The following is a 14,783-nucleotide window of genomic DNA, read 5'->3' as shown; positions in this document are numbered from 1 at the left end:
GTTCCTATTGTTTGCATTCCTCTCCTTCAAACAATTAGTTAACAATGCGTCCCCAGCGCAGGAGCGCTCCTGGAGCGGCTGCATGCCAAGGTCCTGGTGTGCCCCGTGCCCACAGACACCAACGTGCCCTGGGGATGAGCGCAGTGGCACCAGCAGGGCTGTGCTGTGCTGGGCTCCTTCAGTGGCAGCATTGAGATACCTCTGCATTTCTGTCCTCCGTAGCCTCAATGGATGTATTGGTGTATTTTCAAGCTTGGCCCCTCTGTCAGTGATCTCCTTTGCCGCGTGTCGCCGCTGGAGCCGTTGCTGTGTTTTGGTTTGGTTTCTGGCTGTGTGGACGTGGGCGAACCAGCAAGGTGGCCCAGTGCCTGCCCGGCACAGATAGCGAGCGCTCCATCAGTGTGGGCTGGTCTGTGGTCTTGCAGGAAAAGAAACTCTTCCTCTTTTTTTCCTCTTCTCACCCATTGTTGGTTTTTGCACATGCCAACTGCTGCTTCAGTTGAACTGTGCTGGCTTGGGCTCGCTGTTCTCCCTGTGGAGCAGAGCTGGGCAGCTTGCAGCCCTGTTGGCTCCCTGCAGCTCCCTCTGGGCCAAGGGGAGTTCTCCCACTAGTTTCCCAACCGTGCTGCAGCTGCAGAAGGAATTGCAACACACGATAAGCCACTGTGTGTGTGGGCGACCAGTTTGTGAAAATGCCCTCTGGGCCGTGGTGTCTTCTGTGGCACTGGCTCTAATCAGAAGGGCCGATTCAGTATTGATGTGGCACCGGAGCTGTGTGACACAGCTGTGGGCAGCGCGGTGCCCGGCTCCTGCTGACAGAGACTCCTGCCTCATGTGGGTGCAGGAATTGCTGGGGTTGGAAGGAGGGCACCGTGTTATGGGCACGTGGAGGTGCGAGCAGCACGGGGTGCTGGAGGAGGAACCTCGGGGTGCAGAGTAGGGGGAGCGTGCAGGAAGCAGGGCTGGTGGAGAACCGTGAGAGCGGTCAGGTTTTGGGGATCGTGTAAGCCTCAGTGTTGGCTGTCTTGTGGTCGACTGAGTTTTAATCTACCGCTTTCCTCTTTGCTTGCAGTTGTTGCGCGACGAGGAAAGCACACTCATGATGAAGAGGAGCTCTTGGCTCTCCTAATCTTCTGTTGGTGATTTGGAAGCAGCCACCGCCACGTCTGCTCTTTCGACATGTCTGGATCTACTCAGCCCGTGGCACAGACCTGGCGTGCCACCGAGCCGCGCTACCCCCCGCACGCCATGTCCTACCCGGTGCAGATCGCCCGGCCGCACGCGGTAAGACAGGAGCTGCCTCCCTGTGCTGCCCTTGGTGCTGGGCAGCAGTTCCTCTGTGCTGGTCTCAGATGTGGCAGTTAAACAGAAATGCTCGTGATGTGGGATTTCACCCTTTTTTTCCCCTGTGTCTTCTGTTTAGTGCTTTCAGCTCTTCCCTTTGTGCCCCTTACGGCAGTGCTGTCCTTGCGCACCGGCTCACCACCTGCGAGTGCTGAGGACTATTGGTCCTCTGGAGAGCACAGCTGGTTTGGTGGAGAGAGGGGAATGTGGTTCAGCCCCACTGGGAACCAGAGCACAGCGTGGTGATGTCCTCAGGGCAGGGGTGAACCTGCTGCTGCTTTGGGTCAGGAGAGCAGCCCTGCTCTGTGTGTCTGGTGGTAGTACTGTGAGGCAAGGAGGAACTCTGCTGATTTTCTTAACGTTTTGCCTTTTCTCATGCTTTTCCCCTCCCTCCTTTTTGATGTGTAGTCTTGTCTCCTGTAGGACCAAGCCATGCATTGAGATGAGGGCTGGCTGTGTTTTGCTGAATGCACTGGGTTAACTCACCCAGATCCGGCCTCTCCCTGCGCCCTGTCACTCATATCCCTGCTTGCTCATCTTGGATGTTTGACTGCTTTAGGTTTAAGCTCTTAACAGAAAAAAAACCTCTCCTTACTGGAACAGCTTTAGTCAGCTCAGGCTGCTTAAATGAATCTTATTAGGTGCTGGAGTGTGGTGTGCCCTCTCCTTGGTGAGCTGCAGCACGGTGACCGCAGCCGGTACGGTGCATGTAACAGGAGTTAGCGAGGTGACCTTGTCTCAGGGTTACTTTGCTGATGGTGAAGGCTATTGAACTGTGAAACTCCTGCCGTGATGAATTTAGGGTTTGACTTGAAAGCCTGGAAATGCAAGAAATGTCAACGAAGAGGTGAAATTTCCCTGTCTGCCCTCTTTGTTGGGCTTCAGCAGAGCGGCATGTAGAGCAGAGCTGGAGTTTGGAATGGCTTTGAAATAGGAACATACAGAGGGTGCAGGACGAGCTTTTGGCTGAGTTAACTGGCTCGTCTAGATTGCTTGGGGTCTGCCTGCTTCAGCACAAAGAGGCTTTTCATGCAGGCTATGAGACAGGCTGACCTGGTTTGATCTAGAGGAGTTTTGCTTCCACTGGTATGAGCGTGTTTATTTGGGCGGTGGGTGGAATGAGAACGTTTGTCTCAACAAGAAAATCCCTGTTCTGTTTTTATCAGAAATTTGAGCAGGAGGATGTGACCAGGTGAGCAAGGTCTGCTGTTGCTGTAAAGCCTTGACTGAAAAACAACTCCTTAAACCTCAAAGCTCAGGTTGGAGGGGGATTTTAGAAGAGGGCAGGTGGCTTCTGGTTTTGGGATTGAATCCTCATCCCTTGCCAACCCACAGCTCTCCCTTAGTGTCACGTCAGCAGAATGACCCGAATGGGGCAATTGTTTGCAAGGGAGGCTGAGCTCTGGGTTTCTGCAACCTGTCCTGCTCTCTGGCTGGAGTGAATGCTGTTTTTATTCTATCCTATTAATGTTGGAAGAAGTTGCTGGCTTTTGCTTCTAGCAGCTATTTTTACTGCCATGTGTAATCTTCCGAAGTTACGCGATACCCTGTAGGTGTCTGGGTGCAGGAAAGCTTGAGGTTTTCAGCTGGAAGGCCAAGCAGATCCTCTTGCCTCTGGGTGGAAGCGTGCCAGCCCCATGCACCCTGAGCACACCCTGCTGTGCTGGGGGGCACCAGCCCCGTGCCTTGCTGGGAGCTGGCCGGGCTGTGGCTTTGAGGATGGGGCTGCTCTCTGGTGGGGTTACTTGGGAGAGCTCCGTTGCTTTGAAGCTGCTGTGCTGCTTTACCATTGAAGTCAGTGGTATTTGCTTGCATGTCTTGGCCAGGTCGGTTTTGTCATGGGGTGTGTTTGCACAGTGGGAGCTTGTTTGGAAGAAAGTAAGAAAGGCCAAAACCAACCCAGCGCTGGCGTGCCTTGCATCTCATTAGGTCTCAGTGCTGGGTTGCTGCATTCCACGACATCCTTTCATGCGAGCTGGGAACTTGTTGGCCCTGGGTTCCTTCCCCAGCCGCGGAAGCGGCCCGGTCACCTCCTGGGCACGTGGGGCTGAGCACAGCGGGGCTGCGAATGCCATGAGAACAGACATAAATAATTGCAGTCCAACTGTGACGGGCGCACCCAGGGAAACGTGGTGCAGCAGAATACTGAGCTCCGAAATGAGCCGTGACATTATTTTAGGCTTGGAGACACTTTATGAAAAGTGATTTAAAGGATTTCAGCTGTTGGATTTCACAGATGAGGCAAGCGGGATTGGGCGTTGTGAAGGGGCATTAGGCAGGGGAAGCAGGCTGGGTGTTTTTCTGCTCGCTGCTCACCAAACCTGAGGGAATATCCAACAAAATGGATGAAAAAAGAGGCGTTTCAAGCAAACTCACAGAAATGCACTTGGTGTGTATGGGTACCGGCTCCCAGCAGCGAGAGCCAGGAGCTGCTGCTTAGCCAGGGGCTGCTGGAGGAGATCCAGCACAGGGTGAGCAGGGCTTTGCGTGCTGCTGTGGCCTGCAGGTGCCAGCTGTGGGGAGGGCTGCTCCCGCTGCCCTGGGGTCTCCTCCTGCTTCTCTGCCTCTTCCTTTCTGATTTGGTGCCAGCTGCTGCTCAGGAGGCAGACCAAGTGTGGGATCTTATGACCTGAGATTTAATTCCAACGTATTAAAAAATTGCTTACAAAGCAACTTTGCCAAGTGTGCATGCTCTCAAACAGAAGTTTAGAGAGAAAGATTCTGTTAAAAATCACCAGTGAACTGTTTTGTTTTGTTTTGTTTTTTTCCCTAAGAGGATTATAGCACTGTTAGCCAAAACTGCAGGTGAAACATGTTAGTTTTCTGTATTAATTAGCTTCAATGTTGGGATGTTCAGCTGATTCCATCATGTTCTGCTTGGGAACAGAAGAATTGTTTGAATGCTTTGTGACCTTTAGCTAAAGGTGAAAAAACACATTACTTACGCTGTTAACCTTCTAATGTGTCCGAAGTTCATGCTCTCTCAAAGCAAACCTTGGCATGATGGATATTCCTTTTCAGGCAACCTGCAGATATTTTCTGTAAACAGATCGATGTCCCTGCATGGCCACGTCCCCTGGAGCCCCTCCGTGGTCACTGTTCCCTGGGGCAGCAGGGTGCCCCTGGTTCCTCGCTGGGTGCCCAGTCCCTTGCTGTGCTGCTGTCTGGGTGCATGCTGCCATTGCCAGGAGCTGGCTGTCCCCACCCCAGAGCAGCCTCTGTTTTGAACGTGCTTGTAGTATTTTGTTACTTACTGGAGGTATTAATCAGGGTTGGAGAACAGTTGGGGTGTATGCACGTGCTGCATTGGCATTTGAGTTGTGGCGGTGTGGCATCCCCTTCCAGCAAAGCCCTGTTCCCCACCCAGCAGGATGGAAACATGAGCTTCCCTGCTTAACCCCTGAGCTCCAGCTTCCACAGGCCTTTGTGCTTTCTGCCTGGCCTCCCCTCCTGTCTGGCAGCAGCTCTCGGTAAGCCGCTGTAGTTCCTCTGCTGACACCTTGCAAAGCACCTCCTGTGCCGGAGTGATTGCTCACTTCTTGGCCAGGCGCTTTCTCATCCATCTGAACCAGAGGCACGAGGTTGGTGCAAACTGGTGTGCTGATGCCTTGGCCAGGTAGTGGAGCGTGGCCTTCCCTGCCTGAGCTCCTCCCGGCAGCTGCGGCACAGCAGGCTGTTGTGCACGGAGCTGCATGTCTCTGGGATGGCAGGAGCTGGCGTGTGTCCACAAGGCAGGGAGTGGCAGCACGATGGTGGGTAAGCACAGGGAGGGCATTACAAGTCTCTGCTGCTGTGGTGGGCTTTTTTTTTCTTTTTTTTTTTTTTTTCAGAATGATTATTCACACTTTTATCTCCAGCAAGCAAAATGCCAGTCTGTGTTGGTGCTCTAGGAACTTGCAGAACGGAAGGGTTTATGGTGCCAAATGCTAAAATCCCCCAGCCTGCAAAGAGCCTCCTCCAACCATCTCCAGGAGTGAGAAAAAGCTGCCTGCTCCCAGCTGTGCAGCCGGGCGGGGGGCATCGCTGCCAGCTCTGCAGCCCACAGCCTCCAGCAAACAGCCCAGGGAAAGGCTTGAGCAGCAAAAACCTGCCTTGGAACTTACCTGCTATGATCAGTTCATAAGAACACAGAATAATTCCTCCTGAATTAACCTGAGATTTGCAGTGCAGTATTGCATGAGGTTGGTCAGGCTGAGTGGTGGTTTTGGGAGAATTGGCTTTGTGATTTAGGATCAGGAGGGATGCAAGTGAAGGAACAGAACACCTAATTCCCTGCCCCGGGGTCTGTCTCTCTGTGCCAGGAACAAGGAGCTGGCTTACAGTAGCTGCTGTGAGCAGGGCTCATTTTCCCTAGGAAAATTCTCACTTACACAAAACAACTTTTTTTCTTCAAGTACAGTTTTATGGCAGTTTCCTAATCTACTTCTTGGACATGAGTTGATGTAGAGGATACTTTGCTTTTTGTTGATTTCAGAGTTGTAAATCCACAGGGGAAGAAAAAACTTGCTGCATATGTGGTTTGGCAAAGGTAGAGCTCCAGAAATGCTGCTTTTGGAGACATAAAGCACTGCCAGCCTGACTCTGTCCATGTTGCTCCACCAACCCCTGTGGTGGAAATGCCTTTTGCAGGACTGGGGGATCTGCTGCTTGTCATTTACACACAACTGTGAGTGGGTCAGGTCCCTTAACCTGATGAATTTGTTGTGCAGTTGTAAGGAAGTGTAGTTGGGAGCTGAATGGGGGATGTGGGAAGGCAGCAGGTCGGTGATGTGTGGTGAGGGACTGCTGTGGGAGAGAAGTGATGAGGAGCAAAGTGACCTGAAGCTTTCAATGTGGATCATAGAATTGCTTGGGTTGGATGTTTGGGGTTTGGCACGTTGCTCACCCCACAGCAAGGCTCGTGGCTGAGAATGGCTGCAGGAAGCAGAGTGCCCAGCATGGGGATGGGGGAAGGGCTCAGTGCTGGCTCAGTGGTGCCGGGACGTGACTGGGGCAAAAGAAGAAGCCAAAAGTCTTGTGATGGAGAGAAATTCAAATGCAGCCCTGCGATGAATGTGCTGCTGTTCTGCGTGCGGCCCTGGCTGCGGGGGCAGGCTGGCTGCTGGCCTGGCACCAGGCTCCGGTCAGATGACTGGGAAGCCAGGGGAGCTGGGGGCTGCCCCCAGCACGCCGTCACTTCTTGTCCGTGAATGGCACATTCAGTTGGGACAGCCACACGTCGCTGACAGCCCTGGTGTGTGCAGAGGGAGGGGGAGAAGGCGTCAGCAAGGATGCATTGCTGTGCAGCTGCTACAGACGCTGATGGTGCCGGCAGCAGCACGGCCTCTGTGCGGGACAGGAAGGGGCCACGTGCACTGTGGTCACCTCCTAAAACAAAAGGCCGACTCAGCAGCCCTGCGAGGTGGATGGCAAAGAGGCTGTGTCAGAACAATGAGGGCGTTTGTCTTTTCAGCACATGTTGCATCCCCGTAGGCAAGATAAAAATGCGTGCATTCAGCCAGGTTTTTATGACTGACCTTATCTCCAACAGTATAGCTAATTGTGAAGCAGTTGGTACTTGTTTTTATTTTTTTTGAATCTGCAATGAGCTTGACCCAGGCTTTTGGGAAGGATGTGGGGCAGACAGCAAAGCGCCTGGGGACAGCCTGCTTTGATCAGTAAGAGCGATGATGCTCTGTAAGGTTTTCTCTTGCTTCCTGGGTGGATGCTGCTCCTTTGTGCTGGGGCTCTGTCCCCATGCAGCTTCCTCCCAAACCTCCTCCTACCTCAGCCGGCTTTGGGCAAGAATTTTCTTCAGGCAATGGCTCAAAAGTGCATTTCTCGGTCTGATGAGCAACTGCTGCCAGCACCAAGGGGTATCCAGGCACCAGAGAGCTTTTCCTTTTATTGCTAAAATAGGTCACGCTCATTGCTGGCAGACTGAGATTTAAAGCAACTTTTTTTTTTCTTTTTTTTTTTCTGGCTAAGTTCAAGGTGTACAAAGTGGAGTGGAGATGGCTCTCATTCATTGGGGAGGTGCTGGAGGATGGGTATTCGGAAATGGAACTGGCTGCCCTGGGGCAGTGGGCAAAACACAGAGCTGCTGGAGCTCAAGGGGTGTCTGGACCATGCTTTTGGACCATGCTTTCAGACGTGGGGCTTGGGTGGTTCTACTGTGGAGCCAGGAGTTGGACCCGATGGTCCTTGTGGGTCTCTTCTGATCTGGGACGTTCTGTCACTCTGTGAGCAGCTGGCCCAGCTGGCAGATGGCATGGTGGACCTGTGCTGCTCCTGCTGGGTGTCAGTGCAAAAGGAGAGTGGTGGTTTTAAGTGAATTGGTCTTATTTTGCACTGAAAGTCAGTGGGGAGCTCCTAGTTACTTTCTCAAGTGGAGATGTGGTGAGCAGCAGGGCCAGGCCTCGTGCAGGCAGCTCGAGCTGTGCTGCAGTGCTCGCCTGGCTGTGCTGGACATCCTGTGGGCTCTTTCCAGCTAAAAGCCCTGGGTGTTTACGCTTGTTATTCTGCTGGTAGGAGGAAGAGAGGAGCAGCAGCTTGCTTATTATACTGCAAGAGCAGCTCCAGGCTTCTCTCCTGCAGGCTCCTTTTCCTGGGGCCCGATGGGGATGGATGGAGCAGGCAGTGGTACCGTGGCTGCACTCAGTGGGGCTGCAGCACTGCCCAGTCCTTGTGCTGCAGGCAGAGCCCAGCTTTGCTCCCAGCCTCCATGTGCTCTCCTGGCTCAGCTCAGGCAGCTGTGAGTGGGGGAAGAGCAAAGTATGCTGGTGAGTGCACGCGTTCAAAACAGAAAGTGAGAGAGGCAGGCGGCCTGTGAGCTGTGCACAGCCATTGGTTTGGCGCCTGGGTTATCCTGAGGTCAGAGGGCACAGGGAGGAATTTGCTGGAGATGCTGCAGTAGGTAAGGCAGCTCACTGAGAGCTCTCACAAAGCAGCTTTCTTTTTTCATGAGGCTTTCTGTATTTCTGTGCCACTGAAAGCTTTTCTGCAGCGCTGCATTCGGTCTCCTGGCTTTAGAGAGTTTGATTACTGTATTTAAATGAGCCCGATAGAGCTGGGTTATGTGGGGTGATAGAATCTACCGGGGGAGGAGAGAGACGGCGCTCTGAGCGCTGTGGCATTGAGGAAGAACACAGAGAGTCCTTGAGACTGAGTGCACTCCAGTCCCTGCCCAGCAGCCCCAGGCAGGGGAGGTGCAGCACATCACACTTCCCACTGGCAGCGCAGGACGGCTTGCTGGGAGCCTGCTGGGGCACCTTCTCTGTCTGCCGCGTGAAGAAGTGTATTTTAATGAGGCCGCTTTTGGCTTGTTAGCATTTTATTTATCTAAACGTTGGCCTTGTGCTGTATTGCTCTGTCGTGGTGATTTATGGCACCATAGCACTCTGTGTCTGTCCGGTCCAGGTGATGCTGCTGTTCTTGCAGGCTCAGCCCAGCCAGCTGCTCCATGTGCTGCAGGGCTGGGAGCTGCACAGAGGGACCTGCTGCAGTGAGCGTGCCCTGGGCAGGTTTCTGGCTGTAAGGGAGGGAATCCAGCCGCACCGTAGAGGCCAGGGGGTTGCAGCAGCTTCTTCTGACATTGCCTGGGATGATGTAGGCTGCCCTTGGCTCCAGCTGGATGCTAAATTGCTGTGTGGGCTATGCTGTGGGCTCAGACCTCACTGTGAGGTGCTGCTGGTGCTGGTCGCCGTGCTGTCCCTGTGCTCTGTGCCGCACAGCCCCGTGCTGCTCTGTGTCCTTGGGGAAAGGCGCTGCCCCTCCGCATCGTGAGCTGAGCCCTGAGCAGCTCTCTCCTGGGTTTCTTCAAGGTGATTTGTTCCAGTACTGCTGCAGGTGCACGGTTTGAAAGTGGATAATGTAGATTTTCCTTGTCTTTTTTCTAGTTTTACGTAGCTGGCTTCACGCGAAGCTTTGGAGATACGGCTTACTGCTTTTCATGCGTCTGTTCCTTGCTCACAAGATGGATTGGCCTGGGCCAGGGCAGCGCTCCAGCACGGCGCAGTGCCAGGTGCTGTGTGAAGGACGAAGAGCAGTGTGTTTCTGGGCCTGGAGGCACAGACAGCTCGACCTTTTTGCTGCATTTCGGTGTCACGCTGCTCCCAGCAGGGCTCCAACCTTCCCCTCCTGCCTGGTGGCTCCTGTAGGTTTCCAGGTCTGCTCCTGTGTCCCAGCAGGTCTCCAAAACACTGCTGAGCAACACCGAGGTCTTTTCTGGAGGCAGCCTGTAAACCTTTCTGGTGTTTGTGTCTGAAAAACACGCCCCTAGCTCACAGTGGAGCATACTGCAGTAACTTTCTGAGCAATTCATCCACCTATGTCCTGCCAGGTGTCCCCTGGTTCCTTTGACGGTTCATCACAGGACACAGAAACCTGTCAGTTTTGATTCCTGTCACTCATTTTTCAGGTTATGTTTTCTTCCACTAAAACTGAGCGGCGATATGAGCGGAGCAGTCAGACAGTGGTGCCCTGAGTGGGGATGTGCTGATGTGAGCAAAGCAGAGCAGTCAGACAGCGGTGCCCTGTGTGGGGATGCAGTCCTGGCCCCAAGGTCGAGCCTCACCTGCTGCTTCTGGCTGTGCCAGGAAACTCTGAGCTCCAGGAGCTGTTTTCTGGAGGGTGTTGGAGGAGAAGGCAAGGCTTGTATGGGCAGGGGGAGGGGGAAGGCAGGGCTGTTGGGACACGCAGGAGCCCTTTTTTCCTTTTTTCCTCTCAAGGGCACAGCCTTCCAGTCTCCCGGACAGGTAATTCTCGTTTGTACACCCACAGCAGGTGAGTGCCCTGGCAGTAGGCCTGCTGGTGTGCCTTCCCAGCTGGCACGAGTGCATTTTGTACACCGATGGCAGGCGCTGTATTGCTCAGGGTTTGGTTTTGTTTAAAAAGACAGGACGAATGTGAATAGGAGAAGCATGTTGTAGGCAGCGGCTCTGCCTGGCCAGGCCATGAGGTCGCACTCCCTTGGTGCCTGTGCTTCTCCTGCTGGTGTGGCATCATGGTATGCTCTGACCCACGGTCCCACAGGGCTCCACGTGTGGGACCTTCTTCCCGTAAGGCCTGCATGTACGGCAGGGCTAGAACGTCCCTGCTAGATGAGTAGATGGAGCCTTCCCCAAAGCTGCCCCAGAGGTGCCAGGGGCTGCAGGGGCCCTAGGTTTGCTTTCCTTGCTTCCTGCCCTTTCCCGTGATCTGTCAGAGCAGAAGGGCAGCGGCAGCACACAGCTGCTGCGTGTTGGAAAAGATGAACCTGATCCCCGGCTTTCATCTCCTGATGCACCTTACAGAACCACCATTCCCCTTCCTCCTCCATGTGTGTTTGACCTTTGCAGCTCCTGTGAGAGAGGGGCAGGACTGGGGCAGAGGTCTGGTTTTGTTGGCTTCCCTGTACTGAGTGCTGAGAACTGGTTTTTTCTCCCTGGATTTCCACAAAGGGAAGGTGCAGGTTGGTGGAGCATCAGCTCCAAAGTCTGCTCTGTGCCTGCCCCTCCCCATGCTGAGGCTCTTTGCTGCGCACTGGGGTTTATCAGCCCTGGTTACATCTGATCAAATAACACCGGTGCAGCTGTTCAGGCTGAGAGGTTTTCCCCTCCCAACTGCAAGTACTTGGCGTTATATTTGGTGGGTGGTGGTTGGCTTTGGTTTTTTTTGTTGCTGTTGTTTTTGACCCTGACATTTCTTTTCCTTTGTGAGGCAGTCCCAGCTTTTGTTTGGTGTTGTTCTGAGTGAGGGCTGTTTGAAATAGACTCCCAGGTGGGATTGGTTCTAATGTAAATAAGCGTCGGTGTTACCACGGATATTCTGTGGCAGGGCTTTGTGTGCCACTGCTGAAGGTCTCAGTTAATTAGATGATTAGTCTTCTTTTCTGGTCAAGTATCTATCTGCAAATAAAAAAAGAGCGATTGAAACATAGGTGCTGAAATGCTGTTGCTGGAATCGGTCTGTGGCACAGAGCAGGAGGGCTTCTTATTTAATTAAAATCGGGAACATACCGTTCTGTACTCTCCAAGGGTCAAGGAACAAAAGGGACGTGCACATAATAAGTAGCATACTATCCTTCTGAGCCCCTTCAGCTGTGCCCAGGGGAGCTGTGTTTAAAGGAACAACGTTTTTGATCCTTCCTCTCTTCTTCATTTCTCTCTCTATGCCACAGTGTGGGTTACTGAAGCTGAAAGCATCCTGTGACGTTTCATGTTCTCTCACCTGGCTCTGAAGCCATCACCAGTCCAGCGTGGGTGCCAGAAGCCCGTGTGCCCCACGAGCAGCCTGGGCCAGGGGGCTGTGCTCCTGCAGGGCTGGGGGGAAGCACTCAGCTCCAGAGGAAGAGCGTTGGCACAGTCTGCTCTGAGCTGTTGGGGCTCACTGCGTTCCTGAAAGCTGCCATCAGCCTAACGAGCTGTGTGTGTTTCCACAGGACGTCGCACTGCTGGAGTACCAGCACCATTCCAGGGACTACGCTTCGCACCTCCCGCCCGGGTCCATCATGCAGCCGCAGCGGAGGAGGCCGTCCCTGCTCTCCGAGTTCCAGCCGGGCAATGAAAGGTACCTCGGGCTGCTCCTGGGGCTGGGGGGCTCCCAGCTACGGCAGCGAGTGTTCGCACAGCACTGGGGTGTGCATGGAGCTCTGCACAACCTGCACTGCGTGATGTTGGGTATTGCTACCGATTGTACCTTAGCTAATGCAAGCAACACCTTCTGGTTTCTTCTCTTGTGCTGTCACACGTTTCATAGATGTGCTAAAAATCAAGCACACCCCTCTATTTATGAAGCTGCATTGCTGGTTTAGGCGAGTGACTGCCTGTGCTGATGGGAGGAGTGCAAATAGCTCACTGCCACTATTCTTCCCCACTTCCTCTCGGGTTGCTCTTCCTCTCCACTCTCTCTGTTATTGTTTCTCTTTCTGTGCTCCTCTCATGACTTTCCCCGAGGTGCTGTGCTTTCTCTCTCTGCCCTTGTGGCTCTCCTGGTGTCACCAGTGATGATTTCAGTTGCCTCTTGCCTGAGGCTGCCGTGTTCGGGTGCCGCTCAGATGGGTGCTGTGGGGCTGCAGCTGCATGACCCGCAAGAGCTGCTCTGTTGTAAAGGCCGTCGCTGTGGCTCTGTTTCATCACAAAATGCTGCTCTTTCACAGTTTCTCTTCTGCATTTGATGCTTTAGTGGTTCTGAAAAAAAAAAAAGAAAGAAAAAATTGCCTGGAAGTGAAATAACCTTGCAGCGGTAGATGTATGCAAAGTGGGTCTTTTTGATGCTTGTTCCTTAGGCTAAGAATACAAGTAGTGCAGAGTCACTGAGCCGCTGCTTGTGGCCAGCCAGAAATGAGTCTGCTTCTCTGAAACTGTAATTGTTAGGGGAGAGGAGAAAGAGCTCAGGGTGGTGGTTGCTGAAGGGCACAGAGCAACTGGAGCCCCGGGTATTTGGTTAGAAATGCAGCCAGCACTCTGTGTCTGGTTGGGTGGATTCAGCTTGGTGCTCAGCAGAAAGAAAAAAAAAAAAAAGCAGCCCTGTGGTAACCTGGGGACAAAGCACAACCTCTAAAGCTCTGCCCTCCTGGATGAGCTCTGCTGGCTTTGCCCAGCCCGAATCTCCAAACTTACTTTTGAGCTGACAATCAAGTGAATGAGGGTAAATGAATAGAACTCCAGGACTCAAACTAAGTGGAGCTGGGGTCGGGGAGGTGCTCATCCCAGCTCCTGTTTCTCTTTAAGTGCTCCATGTTAAAAGGTCTCCCACAGACTTTGCTTTTCTGTCATTGTGGCATGAGGATCTGGCCCAAACCAGAGCCTGCTGTGCTGTAAATGGGCTCTATGGGTGTGTAGTTGCTCACTCCAGAGCTACAAGGCCCTGCAGCTCCCGGAGCAGGTCAGGTTGGGAATTGGCATTCAACCCCCAAACCCAGTGCTGATTCTGGCCCAGGGAGAGAGTGGAAGCAGCTGAGTCCCCTTGACAGACTGATGCCAGGAGCATCTGTAAGCACTTTGGCTCCGTTCCTGCACTGGGGCTGCTGGGTTTGAGCTGAGGCAGCTGGCTCTCAGCACAAGGGCTGGAGGAGGGAGCAATGGCAAACAAATAATGTCTGCAGAGGGGCCCGGGGCATGCTGTCTGCAAGCAGGAGTCTCATCCCACCCCAGCGCTGCAGTCCCTGCCTGGCACCAGCTGGTGGGTGTCAGGTTATGGATTTCCAGACTGCTTTTCTGCTTCCCTCCTTGAAGCAAGTGTGAACCGGGGGGAACCCTTCCAACCTGCTGGAAGAAATGGGGCTGAGGTGGTCCCAGGTTTGGGTGTATCCCAAGTGGATCGGCTTTGAGCCATCACCACCCCACAGTGGATGGGCAGAACTCCATCTGTAGCAATTCTGGCTTGAGAGAAGGAAGGAAAACTTGAAGCATTCCGAACATGTTGCTATAGGGAAAGTTGGCCCCGCGTTTCCCTGCAGGGACGTGCTGCTTGCTTTGATGGCTCTTTGGTAGCAGGCTTTTTCTTGGAAGGACCCACGGACTTCCCCTCAGCTTGTTCAGCCGGCGCTGCCAGCAGGGCTGCAGGAGCGAGGAGAAGTGCTTCAGGGTCTGCTGTTGGTACACATCGTACTGGCAACGCCTGCAGGGAATGTGCTGGCAGGATGACAAGGAGAAGGGTTTTTCTCTTCTGCTTGTATCTTGATCTGCAAAGGAAATGAGAAGAACTGAGGTGAGCACTAAATGGCAGGTGCCGGTGGGTGAGGGAGCTGACAAATCCAAGAACCAGACTCCTCTGGAGCAAAATTCCATATTAAAGCAGGAATGCTGGGGTGGATGATGGCTTCACCAGCAGATGCGATATGCATATTAACACAGATATTCTGCCTTTATCCAGAACGAGATGAGTCACTGTTTTCAGAGGAGATTGCCTTACCAGTTCATGAGACCGTGCCCTTTATTCGCAGCCGTGCTGCTTAGCAGTCATAAGCACTTTGCAGAGTTTCCCAGCGTTCCTCTGAAGTGTGGTATTTTGGATACGCTGAGCAGCTGCCATGTCTCTGCAGCCATCCGAGATAGCCGTGTGCAGTACAGCATGAGAGCAGGCCTAATTACTGCGCTCGTTGGACGTGATTAATCCTCTGGCTGTGGAGCACAGGGAGCTGTGGGAGCCCAGCGCGGGGCCGCTGGAAATAATGGGCACTTCTCAGCCCTCATCTGTGTCGGGCCAAATGGCACCAACTGTTCCAGAGCGAGCTGTGCGACCGAGCGCCTCTTATTTATGGTCTTTAATTAAAGTTTCCCTCCTTAAAGGTGACCCTTTTCTCAGCAGTGAGGCTGAAATCCCCTGCGACTGCAGAGCTTCGTGTCTTTTCCCACTCGAAATGGCGATGCAGGAGGTGGATTATTTGTTTTTTGTCCTCCTTAAATGAACGTGGGAAAATATGGGCTGCAGAGGGCAGCTCTGGTGTGTGGGCACACAGTCCGTGGCCTGAGCACCCG

At 53.4% G+C, this 14,783-nt stretch overlaps 1 protein-coding gene across 11 annotated transcripts in view; it reads left to right on the top strand.

Annotated features, from left to right (window-relative positions):
- Nucleotides 1-14,783, top strand: part of NCOR2 (nuclear receptor corepressor 2) — a 163,778-nt gene that overhangs the window by 45,305 nt on the left and 103,690 nt on the right. For all 11 annotated transcript variants that reach the window (XM_048964374.1, XM_048964369.1, XM_048964373.1 and 8 more), the window contains exons 2-3: nt 1,073-1,284; nt 11,744-11,871. In XM_048964374.1, coding sequence (XP_048820331.1) covers nt 1,180-1,284; nt 11,744-11,871 — 233 coding nt within the window. In that variant the 5' untranslated portion in view covers nt 1,073-1,179. The remainder of the gene's footprint in view (nt 1-1,072; nt 1,285-11,743; nt 11,872-14,783) is intronic.

The sequence above is a fragment of the Lagopus muta genome, chromosome 17 (genome assembly GCF_023343835.1).
Source record: "Lagopus muta isolate bLagMut1 chromosome 17, bLagMut1 primary, whole genome shotgun sequence".
NCBI classification, from domain to species: domain Eukaryota; kingdom Metazoa; phylum Chordata; class Aves; order Galliformes; family Phasianidae; genus Lagopus; species Lagopus muta.
This window is presented reverse-complemented; position numbering and strand designations above follow the sequence as displayed.